The sequence below is a fragment of the Copadichromis virginalis genome, linkage group LG12 (genome assembly GCF_057382275.1).
Source record: "Copadichromis virginalis isolate Kocher_CV1m ecotype Utaka linkage group LG12, C_Virginalis_male_GT1.1, whole genome shotgun sequence".
NCBI classification, from domain to species: domain Eukaryota; kingdom Metazoa; phylum Chordata; class Actinopteri; order Cichliformes; family Cichlidae; genus Copadichromis; species Copadichromis virginalis.
In genome coordinates, this window is record NC_140629.1 from 10,337,672 (window position 1) to 10,360,791 (window position 23,120).

At 40.1% G+C, this 23,120-nt stretch overlaps 1 protein-coding gene across 1 annotated transcript in view; it reads left to right on the forward strand.

Annotated features, from left to right (window-relative positions):
- Positions 1–23,120, forward strand: part of LOC146696537 (NMDA receptor synaptonuclear signaling and neuronal migration factor-like) — a 71,456-nt gene that overhangs the window by 39,718 nt on the left and 8,618 nt on the right. The window contains exons 11-15 of the mRNA XM_085474655.1: positions 4,335–4,368; positions 4,699–4,769; positions 5,493–5,572; positions 7,183–7,285; positions 21,107–21,182. Of these exons, the coding sequence (XP_085330781.1) occupies positions 4,335–4,368; positions 4,699–4,769; positions 5,493–5,572; positions 7,183–7,285; positions 21,107–21,182 (364 nt within the window). The remainder of the gene's footprint in view (positions 1–4,334; positions 4,369–4,698; positions 4,770–5,492; positions 5,573–7,182; positions 7,286–21,106; positions 21,183–23,120) is intronic.

The following is a 23,120-nucleotide window of genomic DNA, read 5'->3' on the forward strand; positions in this document are numbered from 1 at the left end:
AAAATATTTCCAGTTGTATCAAAATCTTTAGGAAATTGGCTCCTCAGCTGCCTTACTCTTTGACTTCAGGAAACCCTTTTCTGATGAGTTCATGGCAGAGGTGTGGACTCGAGTCACATGACTTGGACTCGAGTCAGACTCGAGTCATTAATTTTATGACTTTAGACTTGACTTGAAAAAATGTTCTAAGACTTGTGACTTGACTTGGACTTTTACACCAATGACCTGGGACTTGAATTGGACTTGAACCGGTTTACTTGAAAAGACTTGATATTTTACCCCAAATATAAAATTTAACATGCATATTATATAGAGATTGAAAATGTGACGTCATTCACGGGTAGAACCGCAAAGGATTCTGGGAACTCGTGGCAAGAGGTACTAGCACACGCAGGCTTTCAATTAAAATCAGTTATACAGCGATAAAAAGAAACACAAAAATGGCAAGAAGCTGTTGTATTATTAACTGCAATAGCCGGTCGCATGACAGCCACGGGAAGCCGACGGGTAAAGAGATCGGTTGTTATCGGATTACGTCGTTGAAGAGAAATTGTTCGAGCCATGTTTCCGAAGTAACAAAGAGGCGACTGGATTGCAGCCATTCAAAGATCAAAAATAACGTCCCAGAACCCTCCAGCTCACAGGTTAGTCTGCTCAAGCATTTACACGAAGGTCAGTCTGCTGTTGTAGTTAATGCGTCATTTTTCTTAACATAATTGGTGATATAGGTTACAAGCAAGTCTGGCGCTGAACAGAAATTGTCACGCTATGCTCCTTTGTTTATTGTGCATAAATAGTGAATTGTCCTGACATAATATTGCGTTTCGCTTCTGTTATTACCATGGTACATTGACAAAAACATACTTTTATTCACAGGGTAAAACAGTTGTTTTGTATCACTAATTGCCCAGTACGATTACAGCATACAATATTATTGTCACTGCTACATTTCTGTGATGCTACCAGAAATTATTTCCACTGCTAATTAATTACCATTGAGCTCAAAGGTCCTATTAATAAACGGTTAACGAATGTGTATTTATGAAGACGATTTGTGAGACTGGTAAACTTATGATATGTACGATGGTCTTTCGTTCTACACGGTGCATTTCAAGGTCCTGTACCCATCCGTCGGTAAACTGTACCTGGGCTTGTTGCAGTGACCGGAAGTTACTAAACTTCACGAGTGTATGCACTCACTCCAAGAACCGTATAATTATAAATATGCATATAAATATGCTAGGATGAGATAGCTGACTTCATCTAACTAGCAAATGTTTTCCAGGCTACGTTGGTGATGCAGTTTTTTTTTAATGTGTATGATATTTTTGTCATGCGATTTTAAAGCCGGTCCTACAAGCGCATCCAAGAATAACATGCAGCTTATCTCAGAACTGTCGGTGAAAATTATTCTTGGAGCTAGGTTTAATTGAGCTGCATTTTAAAGAGGTGCAATTTCACAATTTGTGTATATTTTCTACGTTCACTATTTTGTCATGTGTTGAGAAAAACACAGATTTAAAAATTACATGGTCTAATATTTACATTTAGCATATAACTGCAACCAGGCCCGGCCCTAACCAATCTGGCGCCCTAGGCAAGATTTTAGGTGGTGCCCCCCTACATCGGCAGTGTAGTGTATGTACTCACAAGAAACCGAATAGCTTTGTCTTTGACCTTTTTTTTTTTACTTAAAGAAAGCAAATTCACAATCAGAATAATTAACAAGATAAAAAAATATATATGAATAAATAAATGAATACAAAAAATAAAAAATGAATATATGAAATACAATAAATTTCATTTCATTTATTTATTTTTTTCACACTTGGTACAACAGATCATACAAACCAACCACACTTTCTATCAATAAAGCACTACAACCATGTGTGAAAAGGAGCAGGAAGAAGAAAATATTCTTATTAAACCCCGCCCCCTATCTACATTCCAACTTATATTACAAGTGGGCACCAAAAATCAGGGAACAAACTAATATTAACATTTCTCTCCGGTCCTAACCCAAACCAAACAACAAATATACCACTCCACATAGTAACAAGGAGAAAAATAAAATTAAATAAATAAAACAAAAAATTATAATGGATCCATTTTCAATGAACTCCAATTTCATTCGCATTCTTCATATTGAGTTATCGTTTTAAGCATGTAACACTTTTTAAAACAATGTAAACTTATACAATTCTTTAAATTATAATGAAGAGAGTTCCACAGTCGTATACCCCTAACCGTTGTACTCATTAATCTTTGTGTAGTCCTAGCTAACTGATGCTTAAAATAAAATTTCCTTCTGCTATCTTCTCCCCCTGAACACATTAAAAATACTCTTTGTAACTTAAAGGGCAAAATATTATTTTTAGCCTTAAACATAATTAATAGTGTCCGTAATTTCACTAAATCTCCTAATTTTAATCATTTTGATTTTATAAATAATTTATTTGTATGTTCTCTATATTTAATGTTATGAATCATTCGTATCACTTTCTTCTGTAATAAGTTTAGAGGTTTTATAGTATTCTCATATGTATTCCCCCAAACTTCAACACAGTAACTAAAATATGAGAAAAACAATGAAAAATATAAAATGCGCATTGTTTTATGATCTAATAAATCTCTTAAATTTCCCAAAATATAAATGCTTTTGACCATCTTCTTTCTAATATACTCAATATGAGATTTCCATGTCAAATTTTCATCTACTATTACACCCAAAAAACGAAATTTCTCCTCCTCTTCTTTTCTCTTTTTTCTTCCCTGGGCACCTGACAGTTTTGGCCGTTTTGACACCTTGTGTTGATTTTTTGATGTGGTGACGTCCAAAAGGAACCATGATACGGGAAGGGAGGGGGCGCACCGTGCGGGGAGGGGGGGGCGTAATGTTGTAACAAATAATATTTCTATTAAATAAGCTTTACTTTGCATTTTAATTAACGTGGGATTATTTTTTGTATTTAGAAATAATAGTACCAGCTTTTTTTTTTTTTTTCAATGATGGACGGCGCCCTTAGCATTTGCCTATACGGCCTATGCCACGGGCCGGCCCTGACTGCAACATTCTTTTTTTTCGTTTTTTTTTTTTTTTAAAGACTCGAAAGGACTTGAAATTCAAAATTTCAGACTTGTGACTTTACTCGGACTTTTACACCAGTGACTTGAGACTCGACTCTGACTTGCCTGACATTGCAGGTGAAGGGAGCATGCATGTGCATGTGACAAATAAAGAACCTTGAACCTTGAAGCCTTCATTCTGAAGAAGGAGTCCCTTGGAAGGTGGTCTCAAAATGTCAACGCTGCTCTTTAAAGATGATGAGGTTTGGTTGGCTTCATCAGGTGGTGGCCTCCAGCTCAGACTGGAGAATCTTGAATGTAAAGCGACAAGAATGAGAATTCTGAGGCCATGGCCATTAGCCGGAAAAGGGTGAGAGTCCACTCTGGGTCAGGTACGAGTTACTGTCCCAAGTGGATGAGTTTAAGTATCTTGTGCCGGTCCATTGTAATGAAGAGAGAGCAAGGATAAAAGTGAAGCTCTTGGTTTACTAGTCGATCTACGTCCTTACCCTCATCTATGGTCACAACATTTGGGTGGTGACCGAAAGAATGAGATCACGGATACAAGTGATGGAAATGCGCTTTCTCCGAAGGGTGGCTAGCCTCTCCCTTAGATATAGGGTGAGGGGTTTGGCCAACCAGTAGGGGCTCAGAGTAGAGCCGTTACTCCTCCTCATCAAAAGGAGCCAGTTGAGATGGTTCGGGGATCTTGGGTGGGTGCCTCTTGGGTGAGGTGTTCTGGGCATGTCCCACCAGGAGGAGGCCCCGGGGCAGACCCAGGACACACTGGAGAGATTATATCTCTCAGCTGGCCTGGGAACGCCTTGGTGTTCCCTCGGACAAGCTGAAGGAAGTGGCCAGGGAGAGGAAGGCCTGGTCTTCTCATCTTGGGCTCTTGCCCCTGTGACCCGGGTGGATAGATATTAGCAAAGATACAGCAACAGCTAACTAATCAGAAACAAATCTCACTCAGTGGTTTGAAAAGATAGAAGAAGTTAGCCTAAAATATCATCATTAACTTATATTATTGTGTACTGTAAATTTGATTGGTATTTTTATCATTAACAACTTATTATTCTCCAGGTTTACTGTTTGGTGGGGTCCTTACCTGAGGAACTTTTGCGCTGCTGTACAGAATAGAGACTCTATTAGGTGTTAAAGTGTATCATGTTGTAATCTGTTAGAGTCAGCACTCAGAAAAAAGCTTGTTGTCCTTTTAGATTCAGTTTTTGAATGAATAATTTTGTTTTTCTCCATTTTATTTAAAGGACCATGAACATGCCACATTTGATGACATTCTGGGTGAGTGCAATACTTGTTTTCTTTTTTAATTTTAGACCTCAAGTGAAAATTACTCTGCGTAAATGTGGACAGGATGAGGGTGGAATAAGTTTCATCTTGCTGGAGTGCACAGATGACTCATTGTTTTTCTACTCCCCTGTGTGTGTGTGTGTGTGTGTGTGTGTGTGTGTGTGTGTGTATGTGTGTGTGTGTGTGTGTGTGTGTGTGTGTGTGTGTGTGTGTGTGTGTGTGTGTGTGTGTGTGTCTCAAGGGACAGCCAATTTGCAATTTGTGTGTGTCACCATTATGGCTGAGTGGGAAAAGTGACACCTCTCTTTCTCTCTCACCCAGAGGAGATCGAGAAGAAGCTGACTGCCTACAGGAAAGGCTGTAAAATCTGGAACATGCTCATTTTCTGCCAGGTGAGTGAAAACGAAGACAGAGTATGAAAATATTTTGACATCATTGTGTCACATGTCCCTTTAAAATAGCATTCTATTAAGTCACAATAGTCCTCTAACCACTAATTACAAACTGACTGATAAGTGATATCCCTGAATGAAATTATTAGTGTGTGTATTCTCTTCATCACATCAATTAATAGTGGTTATATAGTACTGTCCAGACAGGATTTTAATGCACATAATTTAGCCTTTTCAGATTTTTTTTTTGGGATCAGAATTCCAACAAAATTTTCAAATACAGGTAATACTCGGAAGCTGAGGGATAGCACCACAGTCTGCCACTTGTCAATTTTTTTCTTTGTTTTTTTTAAGGACATTGAACACTATGGTGAGATATTCAATGTTTTTATGTCTTTGTATTGTTGTTGCAACAGTACTATTTTATGTCAGTTGACCTGTGGTATCTTTGACATTTTTCAAAGATTTATCTAAAAAAAAAAAAAAAAAGATTTGTTTTTGCAAAAAGGCTGCTAACTTTGAATAATCTTCAGAAAACCTGGAGAGCCTGTCTTCTAGAACAATTTAAAAAGCCTGTTTGCTTTGAAGATAAGTATGAAGAAATGAGGAGCTGCTCAAGACATTTTCACAGTTTTGTGTATGCGATGGAATAACCCCATCAGTTTTCAAGTCTACAGCGTACGGTACAACGTTGTCTATCATAACACAGACACCTTTCTGCAGGGAGGTCCGGGACATTTATACCTGCTGAAGAATAAAGTGGCAACCTTTGCCAAGGTGGAGAAAGAAGAAGATATGATCCAGTAAGTCTCGCCTGAGGGAAGGATATATGTTTTTTTGTAAAGTACGGGTGAATAAACAAACAGTGAGTTTATGAAAAGAAATGGAAAAAAGAGACAGAATTCACTCCAGTGCATTAATATTAATTTTACATTCGTAGCAAAAGAGTAAAGTTATAGGTTATAACTTATAGGTCATAAGTCAAGCGTTTATTGTTCATCATAACATAACATAAAGAATTTTTTTTACATTTTGTACATGGTTTAATTTAAATGGGTTCTGCTCCTCTCATTGTGAATATAATTAATACAGCTGTGGAAATGTCCACAGCAAAACCAAGAGGAAAATTCTTCAAAGGATAATGTGGTTAAATTCGCAACTGCCAAATTCAAATGAACACAAAACAACAGAAGATCTGTGTCAGCTCAGATGAGTACAGTCTGATTCGCAAAGAGGGATGCTCATAGTCAAGACTGCGGTCCTTGCTGTGGTCTGAAAATATTCATTTCAAATGGCATTTGAAATTTGAACTTGAAAGAAAATACTCTGATTTGCATCTGCTGTTACAAACTTAATCATTACTTGGAGTATTGAACCATCAAGAGGCCTGGGACCAGAAAATATTGGAACAGACATCAATAAAAATAAAATATATAAAGTGCATTAGAGTTATTCCAGGCCACATGCAGTTTGCATTAATAGTGGTTTAATGAAACAAATTAACTTTTCATTCCCACTTTTCTTTTTAATTTGCTCACACACACACCAGTATATTTTCATGTGTGAGCTGAGATTCTGCTCCTGATCTCTATTGGACTTTGAAGGGTTTTTTTGTTTTGTTTTGTTTTTTTTGCAGTTACAAGATAACACGGCAGGCAAATACGACTGAAACAGGAACGTTTTGTCCTTAGATTGAGTATTTTAGCTATCTGTTATCTAACTTTTAAATATTTAAGACTGTTATTTAAATATATGATGACTGTTTTTCATGTAAACCCACTTTGAAAACCTTAACCATAGGCAGACACCTCAACTTCTTGCTTCTTCGTTTTAGCAGGGTCCTTCAGCTTTGCAGTAATCTGTTTTAGATAGTATTATGCAAAAGAAAGTTTAAGTAGTCTTAATGTGCACCACGGTTGACTACTGTGGAGGTGACTGTCTTTAAAGGTATGGGGTCTGATAGGGTGTAATACATGCATTCTTGAGTGCACTTGTAGTTTTAAGCTTTTAGCTTAACCTTAAAACCACCCAAGTGGGTGGAATCCCAATTTGGTGACATTGTCATTAACATTGTACTACCAAAATACGGTACCTAAAGCACCATAATATTTGGTCTTTATAAGGGAAGTCTAGTTTGAGTCTGTGTTATGCTGAGAGCTGGTCAGCTTACTGATTACAGGTTTTTATTTGTAACACAGGTCTAGTCAGTGTTGCTCACTATTGACAGACCATAAGCATCAAATCTGCATTATAATAGAAAAAAATCACACAGGCTATTGAAAGCAAAAAAAAGAGTTACTTCTTAATCTGCAAGCTAATCTGTTTAAACACTGGCAATAAATAGTATTTTATCGTAACCTTAACCCTTACCTATGCTGATTGTCCTCACCTCTCACCTCTCCTGTGTGACCAGGTTCTGGCGGCGACTCAGCAGGCTGATGAGCAAGCTGAACCCAGAGCCCAACCTCATCCACATTATGGGCTGCTATGTGCTGGGAAGTGCTAATGGAGAAAAGGTAGCTGTCTTTGCTTGTATCCTCGAGAACAAGTAAGAGCCCCATAGTCCGCTACTCAGTGCAAAAGTGGACCAAAACTGTCTGCATGCATATGCAGCATGCTTAGTTGATACCACAGATATGCACGCACACGCACTCCCAGCCAGATACTGTCTATAGGCACATGCAGAGAAATTATGTTTTTTGTTTTCTTACTTCTTGATTTCACAGCTTCTCACAATGTCTAATGAGGTCACTGCAGGAAAGTTTTTGCACATGAACAGCAAATAGGAATTTTAGATGCAAAGGAATAAATTCCAACTTTACCATCACCCCCCAGCTTGCTCATCCAGATCTCATTCTACTACACAGCATAAATGTGTGTGTGTGTGTGTGTGTGTGTGTGTGTGTGTGTGTGTGTGTGTGTGTGTGTGTGTGTGTGTGTGTGTGTGTGAGAGAGAGAGAGAGAGAGTGCGTGCTTGGTGGGGTAAAGAAAGCATACACAGCACTTTGGAATGACAGGAAAATAAAATCTTTTGACACCTACTTAATTACACTGCACGCACTACACTGATACACTTTTTTCACATCAGTACCTAAACATTGACCTGCCCCAACCCTCCTATCCCCCACAGAGACAGGCAGACACTTACCATATGCAGATACAATCGCATGGAGCATATGCACATGAAACGTGCTCACACACTAAAATATTCAGCAAACCCATCTCCACATGCCGATTACTATGGCATTTGCTTACTGCAGTATTCTTTTGCCCCATGGTAGTAAAAACTCATAAAGGCAATTGTTTCCTCACTGCACAAATATGAGCTGAAATGAACACTTACCTTAAATGATCTTAAATCTAGTGTTCAAAAACTGTGTGAAATTGTGATGGGAGTGGAACCAAGTAACTGCAGAAATTATAAAACTTATTATGGTGGCATATTATGGTGAAATTTATAAATAATTTCAAGTGCATTAAGACAATACACATATTGATGAATGATGATATTTTGTACATATTGCAAAAACAAAATGGACTTTTTACTTTTTACTTAAGCTTAATCATAACTTAATTAAAAACTAAATGGCAGCTTTATAGCAGTGACTCTGTGACACTGATGTTATTGCATATGACATTTGAAGGAGGTTACAGCTTCTCTATCTCTCCCCTGAGATATTTTGTATAGCATGCAGCTATTTTTCAACTCTTCAGTAAAATCATGAGTGACAAATGAGCCACTTGATTATGGTACTTCAACATTTCTTTTGTAAATCTGTTTCCATTTAACTGTGTCACACAGCCAAGAAGTTGAAAACCATACAGCTTTTTAAAATTTAAATTCCTACTTGTATTATTCTTGTATTATTCTCTAACAATGAGAAACAACACCGAGAAGTATCTTTGTGCAAGGTGGATAATGTTGAGCACTGCAAGAGCTACAAAGTGACCTCCAGCATGCCACTGGTGTGAATGCCTCTGACACTTCATGAGGGTGGTCTAAGGATCCAACATCCTTTAGTGAGTCCTGTGCTCACTGCCTGGCACCTTGGAGCCCGTGTGAAAGTGAGGAGGAGCCGGGAAAACGTTATGCCAGTAATGACATCATTCAGCATGACCAATATGGTAGTGGGTCAGTGACGGCCTGTAGAGGCATATCCACAGAGGGATGCACAGATCTCTGCAGGCAACAGCACCAACTGCTATTAGGTATCGGATCATACCTAATGGCAGGTAGGACCCATTGTCAGACCCTGCTGTAGTACAGTGGGTCCTGGGTTCCTCCTGGTACGTGACTGCCCAGCCTCATGTGGCAATAGTATGCAAGCAATTTCTGGAGGATGAAGGAATTAATTCCACTGACCCCCATGCTCACCTGATATAAATCCAACAGAACACCTATGGAACATTTTGTTTCTGTCCATCCGATGCTGCCAGGTTGCACTTTAGATTGTCCATGAGCTCAGTGATGCTCTTGTCCACATCTGGATGGAGATCCCTCAGGACACAAAATGCGGGTCCTACAAACTACCATTTTGAGTTGCTGCAGTGAAATGTAAGCAATTTCTCACTTTGATTTTTGGGGCGTCTTTGAGTTCAGCTCTCTGTAGGTTGACCATTTTATTTTCTATCGAGCGATGTGGCATCCTTTCAACCCATTTAACACATTTCCCAGTCCATATCGGTGTTTCTATCCAGCATGATGTTTTCCCCTTTGAGATCTGATGTGTTTTCTAAGTTTCAACAGTGTCGACATTTTGAGCCTCAGAGTCTTGAAGCATAAAGTGAAACCATCCTGAGTGGAGTTCTGTGAGCCTGCGAGCCATTAATCTCCATCCACTCTTGATTTATTTTATGGAAATCACAACAACATGTTAGCGCTAATTGGAAAGTAATGCATAATGCTTCAAAATGCAGCTTCTGACATATTTATTGGAATCATTGTTTAATTGTGTGTTGGATGTGTACCTTCTAGAACATCCAGCAGCGTACTATAACACTCCCTCTGACATTTGGCTTCTCATTCACGGTGATTCAGTTCAAAGACAAAGAGGGTGGGCTTGGCGTGCGGTGGCAAGGAAGGGCTTATTCGCTGCATTTAACAATTTTCCCCCTGCTGCTGCCTGTGTGTGCTCCTACAGGCTCAGCTGGAGAGCCACTATTAATAGACTGACTGACGGAGCTGAGCTGAGAAGATGCTCCACCCCACTCATCAGTCCTTATAGCTCTACTATTCTGTTATCAGCCATCTTATTTAAGGGTTTCCAAAGCCAATCCGTAGAGATCGTATTAATTCTCCTCCTTTAGGAAGATTTTAAAGAGTTAGATTTTACCTGAAATTCTGTTTTCATGTTACTTAACAGCTTACAAACCATACACAATGTCAGACAAATTATGTCATCACTTTACAACACCATACTTTAACTTAGAATTATAGAAAGAAAGCCAATCAGCTATGGCGAGTACATACATTGCAAGTGATAGGACAGCAAACAATAGTGTGCTAAAGAAGACATTATTTTTACTAATGGGCGATCACAGTATGGATCGATCTGCATGTTTGACAGAGTTTGGCCTCCATGACACAATTATCCCATTAATCCAGGCCTGGGAGTAGTACTAAGTATATAGGATAGGTTTGTGTCTCCTCCCAGTCTCACATTGGGGATTTGAGACTGGGAAATGAGTTAACCACTAAACCAGGGTGCCACTACATAAGCAATAGTACATGAAATTGCTTTTTTTTCACAACATAAGCCTGACCCACATAGTATTAAAGGGATTCTTTTTTTTTCAGTTCAAACTGACCTTACCAAGCATCAATATGAAATGGGTTTATGGTGATGACTGGTTGCCAAAACAAGCCTGACCCAGTGAGGTATAGACTCAACTGAAACACAACAAACATTAGCTACATTTAAAAAAAAATAAAAAAGAAGTCTGTTTTATATGTTTTCCAAAATAGGGTTAGAGTTAGGATTAATCCAACTCAATAAAAACAGGAGTTTTAGAACCATGAAATACTACGTAACTGCTGTTTTGTCACAAACCGTATGTTTTTAAAATTTTTAATTTGTTCAACTATGTTGGTCCGTGAGTCCTTTGGTACCGGACCGCGAAAGTTGAGGCTCAGGTGTGAAATGTATGGTTTTCAGGGTTTTTATCGGTTTTCAGCGTTATTTTGTCATCGTTTTTATCGTTAACTCAGTTTTCCTGGGTCTTTTCATGTGTGTTATGAATAAATCTTCTTTTTTCCGGTACCGGTACTAGTTTTATTTTGTTGTATTTATCCGCGACACCTTAAAGGCCGGTCCGTGAAAATATTGTCGGGCATAAACCGGTCTGTGGCGCAAAAAAGGTTGGAGTAAGGTATGGAAGAGAAGAGGGGGTCTGGCTGTGTTTTAATTGATCGATGGTGTAATTCTGGGTGCTTAACTGTAAAAGGGAAGCAGGTAGGAAGTAAGTCCTCTGAAGTAAGGACAATGAGCTTCTAGCTGTTAGCATGAGGGCATATTATCTACCGTGGGAGTTTACACATGTTACCGTTATAACGGTGTGTGTCCTCTCCTGTTATCCAGACTGTTACCAGCGGATTTCAAACACAGTATCTTCAGGCCCTTTTTCTGATCTCTGGGGATTTTAATCATCTCTCCCTGTCCTCCACTCTGCCCACCTTCACCCAATATGTAACCTGCCAAACCAGAGACAATAAAACACTAGACTTATTGTATGCCAACATCAGCTCTGGGGCAATCACAACCTGATTCATCTCCAGCCTGTGTATAAACGCCTTGTACACAGAGAATCAGCTGTGTTGCGCACAGTGAAGAGTCTGAGGAGACTGAAGCTCTGAGGTACTGCTTCAGTTCTACTGTGTGGGAAGAGCTCTGTGCTCATCACAGAGAGGATATTGACAGCATAACAGACTAAATCACACAGGGGCATAACACTGTGCCCCTCTTGAAGTTACAGTGTTTTTCCGATAACAAGCCCTGAATTAACCCTGAAATCAACGCTTTCCTTAAGCAGAAGAAGAGAGACTTTAGGTCAGGAAATAAGGAGGAGCTGGGACTTGTGCTGAAGGAGCTGAGAAGGTGGACAACCAACTGCAGTAGAGCAACATCAGTGTAGTTTGGAAGAGGCTGAAAACAATTTCAAATCACAAACCAAACTCCCAGGCTCTAGGAGATTTAGGGTGGGTGAATGATCTGAAGAACTGGTTCAGCTCATTCACCCACCCACAGACACTTACCCCTCAGACCCAATCATCTCTGCTGCAAACCTCCCATCTTCAACGAGTGCCTGCTTTTCTTCCCATGACTATACACCTCTTAGCCATCACCCAGCCCCTCTGCTTCAGAATACTCCATCCCATAGCCCACCTCCCCCACCACCATCCTATCCCTTTCAACACAGGTGGGGAACGAGCAGCAAAATATCAGGGTGCTGTGCAGACCAACTGTATGGTACATGTTCAACATGAGCCTGAATCTGGGTAAAGTACCACAGCTGTGGACAACCTTCTGTGTGGTACCAGTGATGAGGACCACACAGCCAAAGGACCTCAGCAGCTATAGGCCGGTAGCACTCAGCTCGCATCTGATGAAGACCCTCGAGAGGCTGGTCCTCAAACATCTTAGTCCCCTGGTGAGGTCCATTGTAGTTCGCCTACCAGCCTACCATTGGAGTGGATGATGCCATATCATCTACCTCCTGCACCAAGGTCTGACCCACCTGGAGACGCGTGGAAGCACTGTGAAGATAATGTTCTTTAATTTCTCCAGTGCTTTTAACATCATTCAGCCTGGACATCTGAGGGACAAGCTAGAGCTGTCAGGAGTGGACCTCCATCTGTCACAGTGGATGCTGGACTACCTCACTGGCTGACCACAGTATATGAGGTCAAAGGGCTGGCCCTGCAGGGAACTGTGCTGGCATTGTTACTGTTCACCCTCTACACTGCAGACTTCTCCATCAACTATCCAGGCTGCCATCTACACTACAAAAGTCCTCTGATAGTTCTGCCATAGTTGGCCTCATTACAGGTGAGGATGACTCAGAGTGCAGACAGTGGATTCAGGACTTTGTGGACTGGTGCCAGCGGAACCATTTCCTGATCAATGCAGGGAAAACCAAGGAGCTGGCAATGGATTTACGCAGGTGCAGAGCCACCACACCAACACCAGTGAACAGTGCCGTTTCGTACTGTACAGCCTCTTATTTCTTTTGTACGAATCTGTCACTTCGCTGCTGCAACATTTGAATTTACCAAAATGAGGGATGATAAAGGATATTTCTATTAAATTTTTTATTCTATTCTTTCTACTTGCACAAAGTATGTGATTCAACCAGTATGTGGGCTACTTGTGCTTGTGCTTGTGCTGTTGTTGGTTCTTCAGCCTTGCTGGGGAAAAGAGCAAAGGTTTTTGCTCCTGCTGGCTGATGGCTCCACCATCAGCCAGCAGGCCACAGCCAGGCTCCTCCATCAGCCAGCAGGCCACAGCCAGGCTCCACCATCAGCCAGCAGGCCACAGCCAGGATCCACCATCAGCCAGCAGGCCCAGCCAGGCTCCACTATCAGCCAGCAGGCCACAGCCAGGCTCCACCATCAGCCAGCAGGCCACAGCCAGGCTCCACCATCAGCCAGCAGGCCACAGCCAGGATCCACCATCAGCCAGCAGGCCACAGCCAGGCTCCACCATCAGCCAGCAGGCCACAGCCAGGCTCCACCATCAGCCAGCAGGCCACAGCCAGGCTCCACCATCAGCCAGCAGGCCTAGCCAGGCTCCACTATCAGCCAGCAGGCCACAGCCAGGATCCACCATCAGCCAGCAGGCCACAGCCAGGCTCCACCATCAGCCAGCAGGCCTAGCCAGGCGCCATCATCAGAAATTCCGCTTCCGGGTCCCTCGTGGTGGCCGCCTCGTGCTCTCGCTTCAGTATGCCACCCAAGAAAGGCCCAACACCAGAGGAGGTTGAGGACATTAAAACCTCTCTCGGAGCGCTGTGCGGAGACGTGGCCGCAGTCAGGGCACAGCAGGAGCTGCTTCTGGGGCTTCTGGAGGAGGTAAAACAGCTACGCCTCCAAAATGCCGAGAAGGACAGACGGATCATGGATCTCGAGCGGCGGGTGGATGAGCTGGAGCAGTACACCCGTATGAACGACGTGGTCATCAGCGGTATTAAAATCAAGCCGCGCTCATACGCGCGCGCGGTGGCCGGGAACGTCGGGGAGCCCAGCGACGAGGAGACCCGCTCGGTGGAGCAACAGGTGGCGTCCTTCCTCCAAAGCAAGGGGATAGAGATGGACCTGGAGCACATAGAAGCATGTCACTCACTGCCCAGGAGGAGTGACAGACCGCCGGCCGTCATTATGAGATTTGTCAATCGGAAGAACAAGGTCGCACTGCTGAAACAAGGACGCAAACTGAAAGGCACGGACGTTTTCATTAATGAGCATCTGACACGAAAAAACGCAGATATCGCGAGGAAGGCAAGGCAACTGAAGAAGAACGGTAAAATACAACATACATGGGTAACAAACTGTAAGATTTTCATTAAGCTAAACGGGACACCAGAAGAGGCAAAAGTACTGATAGTGAGGAACATGGAGGATCTGGACAAGTATAACTGACACCAATGTATCAATTACACCAGGAAATGACATGGACACGTTGAAATCAATTCTTCAACAGAAAGTAATTGATCTAGATTGTGAATATAAGGAGCATAATATAATAGATCCAGAAATAGATTCTGAAAGTAACTTTCTCTCTACTTTTGTTAAAAATTGTAATTATTTCACTCAGGAACAATATGAAAAAGAAATTAACCTAGACGGGAAGCTCTCATTAATTCACTTTAACAGCAGAAGTATGTACTCTAATTTTGATTTCATTAAGGACTATTTACAACAATTTTCTCGCCCCTTTAGTGTTATAGCCATCACTGAAACTTGGTTCAATGTCGATAAAGGAATAGATTTTTGTTTGAATGGATATGATTTAAAATACATGAATAGATTAAATAAGGCGGGCGGCGGGGTTGCTATATATGTTCATAACTCTATAAACTATAATGTTGTAACAACTATGTCTATGGCTATTGATGGAATTTTGGAATGTTTGACTATTGAGATTATGAATGACAAAAAGAGAAATGTTATAATAAGTTGCATATATCGGACACCCAGTTCAAGTATTGACACTTTTAATGAATGGATAGAAAAAACGTTTGCTTCGGTGAACCAAAAATTACTATTTATCTGTGGTGATTTTAATATTGATTTGCTAAATCCAACAAGGTTAAAAGCCATTGATGACTTTACTGACACGATGTACAGCTTATCACTATATCCAACAATAACAAAGCCAAGCAGAATAACTTCACATAGCGCCACTATTATTGACAACATTTTTACTAATGTCATGGATTTCCAAATTAATAGTGGCCTGCTTGTCTGTGATATAACTGACCACTTACCAGTTTTTACTTTGTGTGACTGTGATTTAAAAAAAATAGATACCAAGATCATGATAGCAAAGCGAACAATAAATGAAGAAGCAATTCATGCCTTCAATTTCGATTTAGCACAACAAGATTGGAATTCGGTGTATGAAGAGTCAGATGTGGACAAGGCTTATGATAATTTCCTAGATATTTTTACTATGTGGTACAATAAACATTGTCCTGTAAACGAACACATGACAAAGAAAAAAAAGATAAAAAGTCCTTGGCTCACAAAAGGAATTATTAATGCTTGCAAAAAGAAAAACAATCTGTATAAACAGTTCATCAAAGTAAAAACAAAAGAAGTGGAACAAAGATATAAAGCATATAGAAATAAATTGACTGATATTATAAGAACGAGCAAACAACTTTATTATAGAAGAAGATTATATGAAAATAAAAACAATATAAAAGGAACTTGGGATGTGTTAAACAACTTAATTAAACAAGGATCTTCTGGAACATCATATCCTGAATATTTTACTGATGCAAATGGTGAAAATCACAACATGAGTAATATTGTCGATGGGTTCAATAAATTCTTCATAAATGTTGGCCCTGAACTAGCAGCAGACATCCCGTGTCATAAAAATGAAAATATCAGTAATATGAAATCAAATCCCTTTTCACTGTTCCTCTCAGCTACAAATGAGCAAGAAGTAATAAATATCACATTCAAATGTAAAAGTAAGTCTTCAATGGATTATCATGACATAAATATGTCTGTAGTTAAACAGGTTATTCTGAATATTGCTAGTCCCTTAACATATATCTGTAATTTATCATTTCAGTCTGGTTGTTTTCCAAAAAAAATGAAAATTGCGAAAGTAATACCACTATATAAAAGTAATGACAAACACAGTTTTACCAATTATAGGCCTATTTCTCTACTGCCTCAATTCTCAAAAATTCTAGAAAAACTTTTTAATTCAAGATTAGAAAAATTCCCTGAAAAACATCAAATAATAAATGTTGGTCAGTATGGTTTCAGAACGCAAAGAACCACTTCAATGGCGATAATTGAGGCAGTAGAAGAAATTACTGATACACTGGATAAAAATAAATATGCAGTTGGTATTTTTGTTGATCTCAAAAAGGCCTTCGACACAATCAATCACTCAATATTATTGGATAAATTGGAAAGATATGGTATTCGAGGGAAAGCTGGTAACTGGTTAAAAAGTTACCTAACGGGTCGGGAACAATATGTTAGCATAGGGCATTACCATTCAGAGAAACTGGTATTATATGTGGTGTTCCCCAAGGGTCAGTGTTGGGACCAAAACTTTTCAATGTATACATAAATTATATTTTTGATGTTTCTCAAGTACTTAAACTCATACTGTTCGCAGATGACACCAACATATTTTTCAGTAGCGATGATTATACTGATCTTGTAATGACCGTAAACAGGGAGCTAAAATTAATAAAAAAATGGATGGACATAAATAAATTATCATTAAATATAAATAAAACTAAAGCAATGTTTTTTGGTAATTTAAAATATAATGTAGAATTACCAATTATCATTGAAGGTGTACCAATTGATAATGTGAGTGAAAACAAATTTTTGGGAGTCGTAATTGATAATAAAATTTCATGGAAACCCCACGTCAGACACATAAAAACCAAAATTTCCAGAAGCCTCGCAGTTTTGAACAAAGTGAAACAATTCCTTGATAAAGATGCACTTTGTACTCTGTACTGTACCCTGGTTCTTCCATAGCTTACATATTGTGTGGAAGTGTGGGGAAACACATATAAAAATACAACTAATCCATTAGTCACAGTACAGAAACGAGCACTGCGTATTATTCACAAGGCTGGTTATCTAGATCATACTCATAAATTCTTTCTTCAGGCAAAGTTACTTAAATTCCAGGATCTGGTTAATTACAATACATCCATAATTTTGTATAAAGCTTTTACTAAACTTTTACCGGCAAATTTACAAACTAGATTTGAAATTCGAGAAAAGGTTTATAATGTGAGAGGCTTTGGAGAATTCAAATTACCCAGAACTCGAACAACCCGTAAAGGTTTTTGTGTGTCTGTATGTGGTGTGAAAATCTGGAACAGTCTGAGTTTACAATTGAAACAATGCAAAAATATTCATAGATTTAAATTTCTCTACAAACAGTTGGTCTGGTCACAGTATACTCAATGATGCTTTTAGTGTGCTCTGTAATGTCTGTTCTCTTACCATTGCTGGTATGGATTCCAAAAAAAAAAAAAAAAAAAAAAAGTGTGCGTATGTATGTACATATATGTACATGTGTGTGTAGATATATATGTATGTATATGTACAGTGGGGCAAAAAAGTATTTAGTCAGCCACCGATTGTGCAAGTTCCCCCACCTAAAATGATGACAGAGGTCAGTAATTTGCACCAGAGGTACACTTCAACTGTGAGTGACAGAATGTGAAAAAAAAATCCATGAATCCACATGGTAGGATTTGTAAAGAATTTATTCATAAATCAGGGTGGAAAATAAGTATTTGGTCAATAACAAAAATACAACTCAATACTTTGTAACATAACCTTTGTTGGCAATAACAGAGGTCAAACGTTTACTATAGGTCTTTACCAGGTTTGCACACACAGTAGCTGGTATTTTGGCTCATTCCTCCATGCAGATCTTCTCGAGAGCAGTGATGTTTTGGGGCTGTCGCCGAGCAACACGGACTTTCAACTCCCGCCACAGATTTTCTATGGGGTTGAGGTCTGGAGACTGGCTAGGCCACTCCAGGACTTTCAAATGCTTCTTACGGAGCCACTCCTTTGTTGCCCGGGCGGTGTGTTTTGGATCATTGTCATGTTGGAAGACCCGGCCTCGTTTCATCTTCAAAGTTCTCACTGATGGAAGGAGGTTTTGGCTCAAAATCTCACGATACATGGCCCCATTCATTCTGTCCTTAACACGGATCAGTCGTCCTGTCCCCTTGGCAGAAAAACAGCCCCATAGCATGATGTTTCCACCCCCATGCTTCACAGTAGGTATGGTGTTCTTGGGATGCAACTCAGTATTCTTCTTCCTCCAAACACGACGAGTTGAGTTTATACCAAAAAGTTCTACTTTGGTTTCATCTGACCACATGACATTCTCCCAATCCTCTGCTGTATCATCCATGTGCTCTCTGGCAAACTTCAGACGGGCCTGGACATGCACTGGCTTCAGCAGCGGAACACGTCTGGCACTGCGGGATTTGATTCCCTGCCGTTGTAGTGTGTTACTGATGGTGACCTTTGTTACTTTGGTCCCAGCTCTCTGCAGGTCATTCACCAGGTCCCCCCGTGTGGTTCTGGGATCTTTGCTCACCGTTCTCATGATCATTTTGACCCCACGGGATGAGATCTTGCGTGGAGCCCCAGATCGAGGGAGATTATCAGTGGTCTTGTATGTCTTCCATTTTCTGATGATTGCTCCCATAGTTGATTTTTTCACACCAAGCTGCTTGCCTATTGTAGATTCACTCTTCCCAGTCTGGTGCAGGTCTACAATACTTTTCCTGGTGTCCTTCGAAAGCTCTTTGGTCTTGGCCATGGCGGAGTTTGGAGTCTGACTGTTTGAGGCTGTGGACAGGTGTCTTTTATACAGATGATGAGTTCAAACAGGTGCCATTCATACAGGTAACGAGTGGGGGACAGAAAAGCTTCTTACAGAAGAGGTTACAGGTCTGTGAGAGCCAGAGATTTTCCTTGTTTGAGGTGACCAAATACTTATTTTCCACCCTGATTTACGAATAAATTCTTTACAAATCCTACCATGTGAATTCATGGATTTTTTTTTTTCACATTCTGTCTCTCACAGTTGAGAGAGACTTTGGTCTTTAGATTCCTTGTCTTTTTTATAGTACTTAGAATAGAATAGAATAGAATAGAATAGAATAGAATAGAATAGAATAATCCTTTAATTGTCCCACAAGGGGAAATTTGGTTGTAACAGCAGCCAAAAAGACACATATACAAACAAACAGTACACAGGACACGGAACAGAAACATACACAATTTCTCTTACATATTTACATTAAGGACAGTGGTTACTATATACAGAGAGTACTGTACAGTTATTAAATTAAATAAAAATAACTACAGATAAGAGGCAAAGCAGGTTGTAGTGCGAATCGGTTAATTAACTTATTGCAGTTACAGCGCAGATGTAAACATCTATGTTTGTTGGGAGCAGTTCTGATTGTACAGTCTGACAGCTGCAGGGAGGAAGGACCTGCGGAAACACTCCTTCATGCATCTAGGATGCAGCAGTCTGTCACTGAAGGAGCTCTGCAGTTCAGCAACATTTACATGCATGGTTAGTATCTTTGATTGTATTCATAGTAGGCACAGGTTATTCCCACTCCAGTAAGGAGAGATCATTTATAATCTAGCGCATAGGTGACAAACTTTGGCCCGCGGGCCAAATTTGGCCCGCAGCCTACTTACATTTGGCCCGCGAAGCCATACCAAATTACTATCAGAGCTGGCCTACTGGTATTATACAGCTAATATATATATTGTTTAGTATTAAGCTTTGCTTGTTCCATATTCAGTTTTTCAGCAAAACGTGTTTGAGTCCATAAGAAAAGATTCATTCTTATATCTGGAGAAATAAAAATATTTAAATAAATAGTAACGTTAGCCCGTGGCTTTGTTCCAGTTTTGAATTTTGGCCCACTGTGTATTTGAGTTTGACACCCCTGATCTAGCTGCTCATCAGACTACAATGAAACTACACAGAAGAGCTGAGTCCAATAATAGTAAGAAGTAGGGCATGACCCACTGATGTTGACTTGGATAAGAATCTCTGTCTGGTTAGAATGATGTTGAGATTGACACGAGGTGGGTCACATAAATGAGAGTCTCGAAGGTAGGATGACACAAGTACTGAGATGTAAAGCAAGTGGAATAGAGACTAACTCGAGAAAATGACTGGGCCTAAGTAATGACGACTGTATTGAGTTTGACATTGTGGGAAAGCAGGAGTGTTGTGAAGAACAGAATGGAAGAATTAGTGATTACAGATCTTTCCTATTAACCTTACACATGAGCTTTTTTCTATCACACACATCATGGTGATGCATTAAAAACTGAAAACAAGCACATTATACTTGAGTAGTGCTTATTTAAGCTGCACAGTACTTCAGTTAATTGACTCAAAAGGAAGAAAATGGCAACTAATAAAAAAAATTCAAAATACATAATTTCATTAAAAAATATATAAACAAATTAATTTGATAACTGTCTGTGTAGGTTCTCAGTCATTCAGGTCATGGTGATCTTAGGAGCTTGGAAAGAAAAATCATCTGGACGTTTCACCTCTCATCCAAGAAGCTTCTATAGTTTTAAAACCAATTGATGGCGAGTCCCAGGTATTTAAGTCCTACTGGGAGTTTTCCCTTATCAGGCTTGTTGACCCACTATTGATCATGTACCACATCACATGAGCCAAGGTATATGAAAAAGTGTGTGGGTCACTATCAGCAGAGGTTTGGGGTGAAACCATTGTGAGACCTTGCCCCACCCTATCATGTGACTTAGTTAAGTCACATGATAGGCTTGTACCAAAAGGTCTGGCTCAGCATTCAAAAGCAGCTACAGTGAGTTTAAGTGGGTTTGTCTTCACTACAGCTACTGTGCTGCAAGTGGCACATTGACCTTTTTTGCATACACCCGGCTGAACAGAAGTGCTGCAGGGTCTGCTCCAGCTCTCTGCACACAGTGCTATCTACCGCATTACCACTGCTTTGTTTGTTTTCATCTCACAATGCTGGTGGCATTTGGAACAGAGCGTTCTCTCTGTCTCTAACTCTTTCTCCTTTCTTCCCTGCAGCTTATTCAGACTCTGAAGAGGTTGATGAGACCCACCTCCGTTGAATTTAAGTCTCCACTAGAGCTGTCAGCACAGGGTGAGAGTAAAACATGCTCATCTGTAAACGGTTTCATTTAAGCTCTGGTAATAACTTTTTGCTGCAGATAACCCACTGATTCGACCTGTGATGCAGAACCACAACGTGCACACACACTAAAAAAACACATGTACAGTGTTTGTATTGATTTAATGCTACCATCCTCAGTGGTACTCTTTCTGAATGTTAATAGTGGGTATTAGTCAATGCCAGGAAGCTGCTTAGCTATAAAGAAAGCTTGTTAGGGAATATGAGCAAACACAGACTTGCAAACTCTTCTGAGCTTTTAACAGATACCTCATCAATCATTTCCCTGACATCTATGGATGCCACGCTAATTATTTTCCTATTAAAACATAATTATCCCAGCTGTGCTTTTTCCCATCCTCCGCTGACCCACCACACTCTGCTCCATCACCACTTTTGTCTCTTTTTCTCCACATACATAGAAAATGCAGCAGTGTGATAAAGCATGAAGCACTTGCTGTCGAAAGAAAAAAATTGACAAGATAATCCAGCAAGCCAAAGATCATCTCTGGAACCTGATGACAGCCAGAAGATGAAACTTGGCATCCACGTTGGAGTTTATTATACACATTTTAAGGTCAACGTATGCAGTGTAGATTGCATTCTGCATATTGAATAGTTGGCTAAGTGCACATATATTGCCTTGAGCACAGTGAAGCACTCATGCTTTCTAGGTCATTGATGAAAAAATATGAATTCCATAAATGGTAAATGGCCTGTATTTGCATAGCACTTTACTTAGTCCCTATGGACCCCAAAGCACTTTACACTACATTCAGTCATCCAACCATTCACACACTGGTGATGGCAAGCTACTTTGTAGCCACAGCTGCCCTGGGGCACACTGACAGAGGCGAGGCTGCCGGACACTGGCGCCACCGGGCCCTCTAACCACCACCAGTAGGCAACAGGTGAAGTGTCTTGCCCAGGACACAACAACCGAGACTGTGAGAGCCAGGGCGCAAACCGGCAACCTTCCGATTTCAAGACGAACTGCCATGTCTTGAACCACGATCGCCCCGTAAAATAAAAACATGAATATAAAATCCCTGTATATGAGGGGAGCGATTTTATCCTCTGAGAAAAGAACGTCTTATCCATTTTACTTTCAAGAGGTCAACAGCAACTAGAGGCAACTGGTGACTCAAAAAATGGAAGAGAGGAAGAAAACCAACCTGCGGCACCATGTTCCTTACAATAGCTGCTTAAGCTTTACTTTTTGTGACTAGTAGACAGTATATAGTCAGCTTTGGTCCTTGTTATGCCATTTATTTGTTTATTCCAACCAGTCATTTTATGTAATATATTGATCTCCCACTGTTTCTCATAAAAAACCTCATTGCACTCAGCTTTCACTTTCTATGAGCCATCAAATGTTGGGGGTAGAGTTTGGGTTAAGTTCGTGTCCAACCCTTTTATATAATTTTCACCTATTTGGATTACCCATATAATAAGGTTTATGACAAATAGACTGTAATGTAAAAGCAATGTATCGATCTTTCACTGAAAGGTAACGTCTAGTTTCTGAAAAACTGCCTTTTAGCATGTGATTAAATAAAAACCCAACCCTAAAGCTACTCCTAACCTTAGACTGTTTGCTAGTGACCTGGTGGATGTTAAAAGGCTGAAATATGAATGCATTCCCTTTAACTTCAAAGCACTGTTCAACTGAAAGAAAAATCAAAGTATTTAACCACATAGTCAGACCTGCAAGCAGCCAATCCAGTTCTGTGACTTATCTCCAAGTGCAGATAAGAGAATTCAACATGCTGAGTGCACTATCGACATATCAAAGGCTCATTAAAATTTTTGATTTTGCACCATGTAAAAAATGCCTCCTCCTCATCAATGCTTCATCTTTCTAACAATAACAGCAGCAACAGCAGTGAGAGTCACGACATCAGCCTGAGC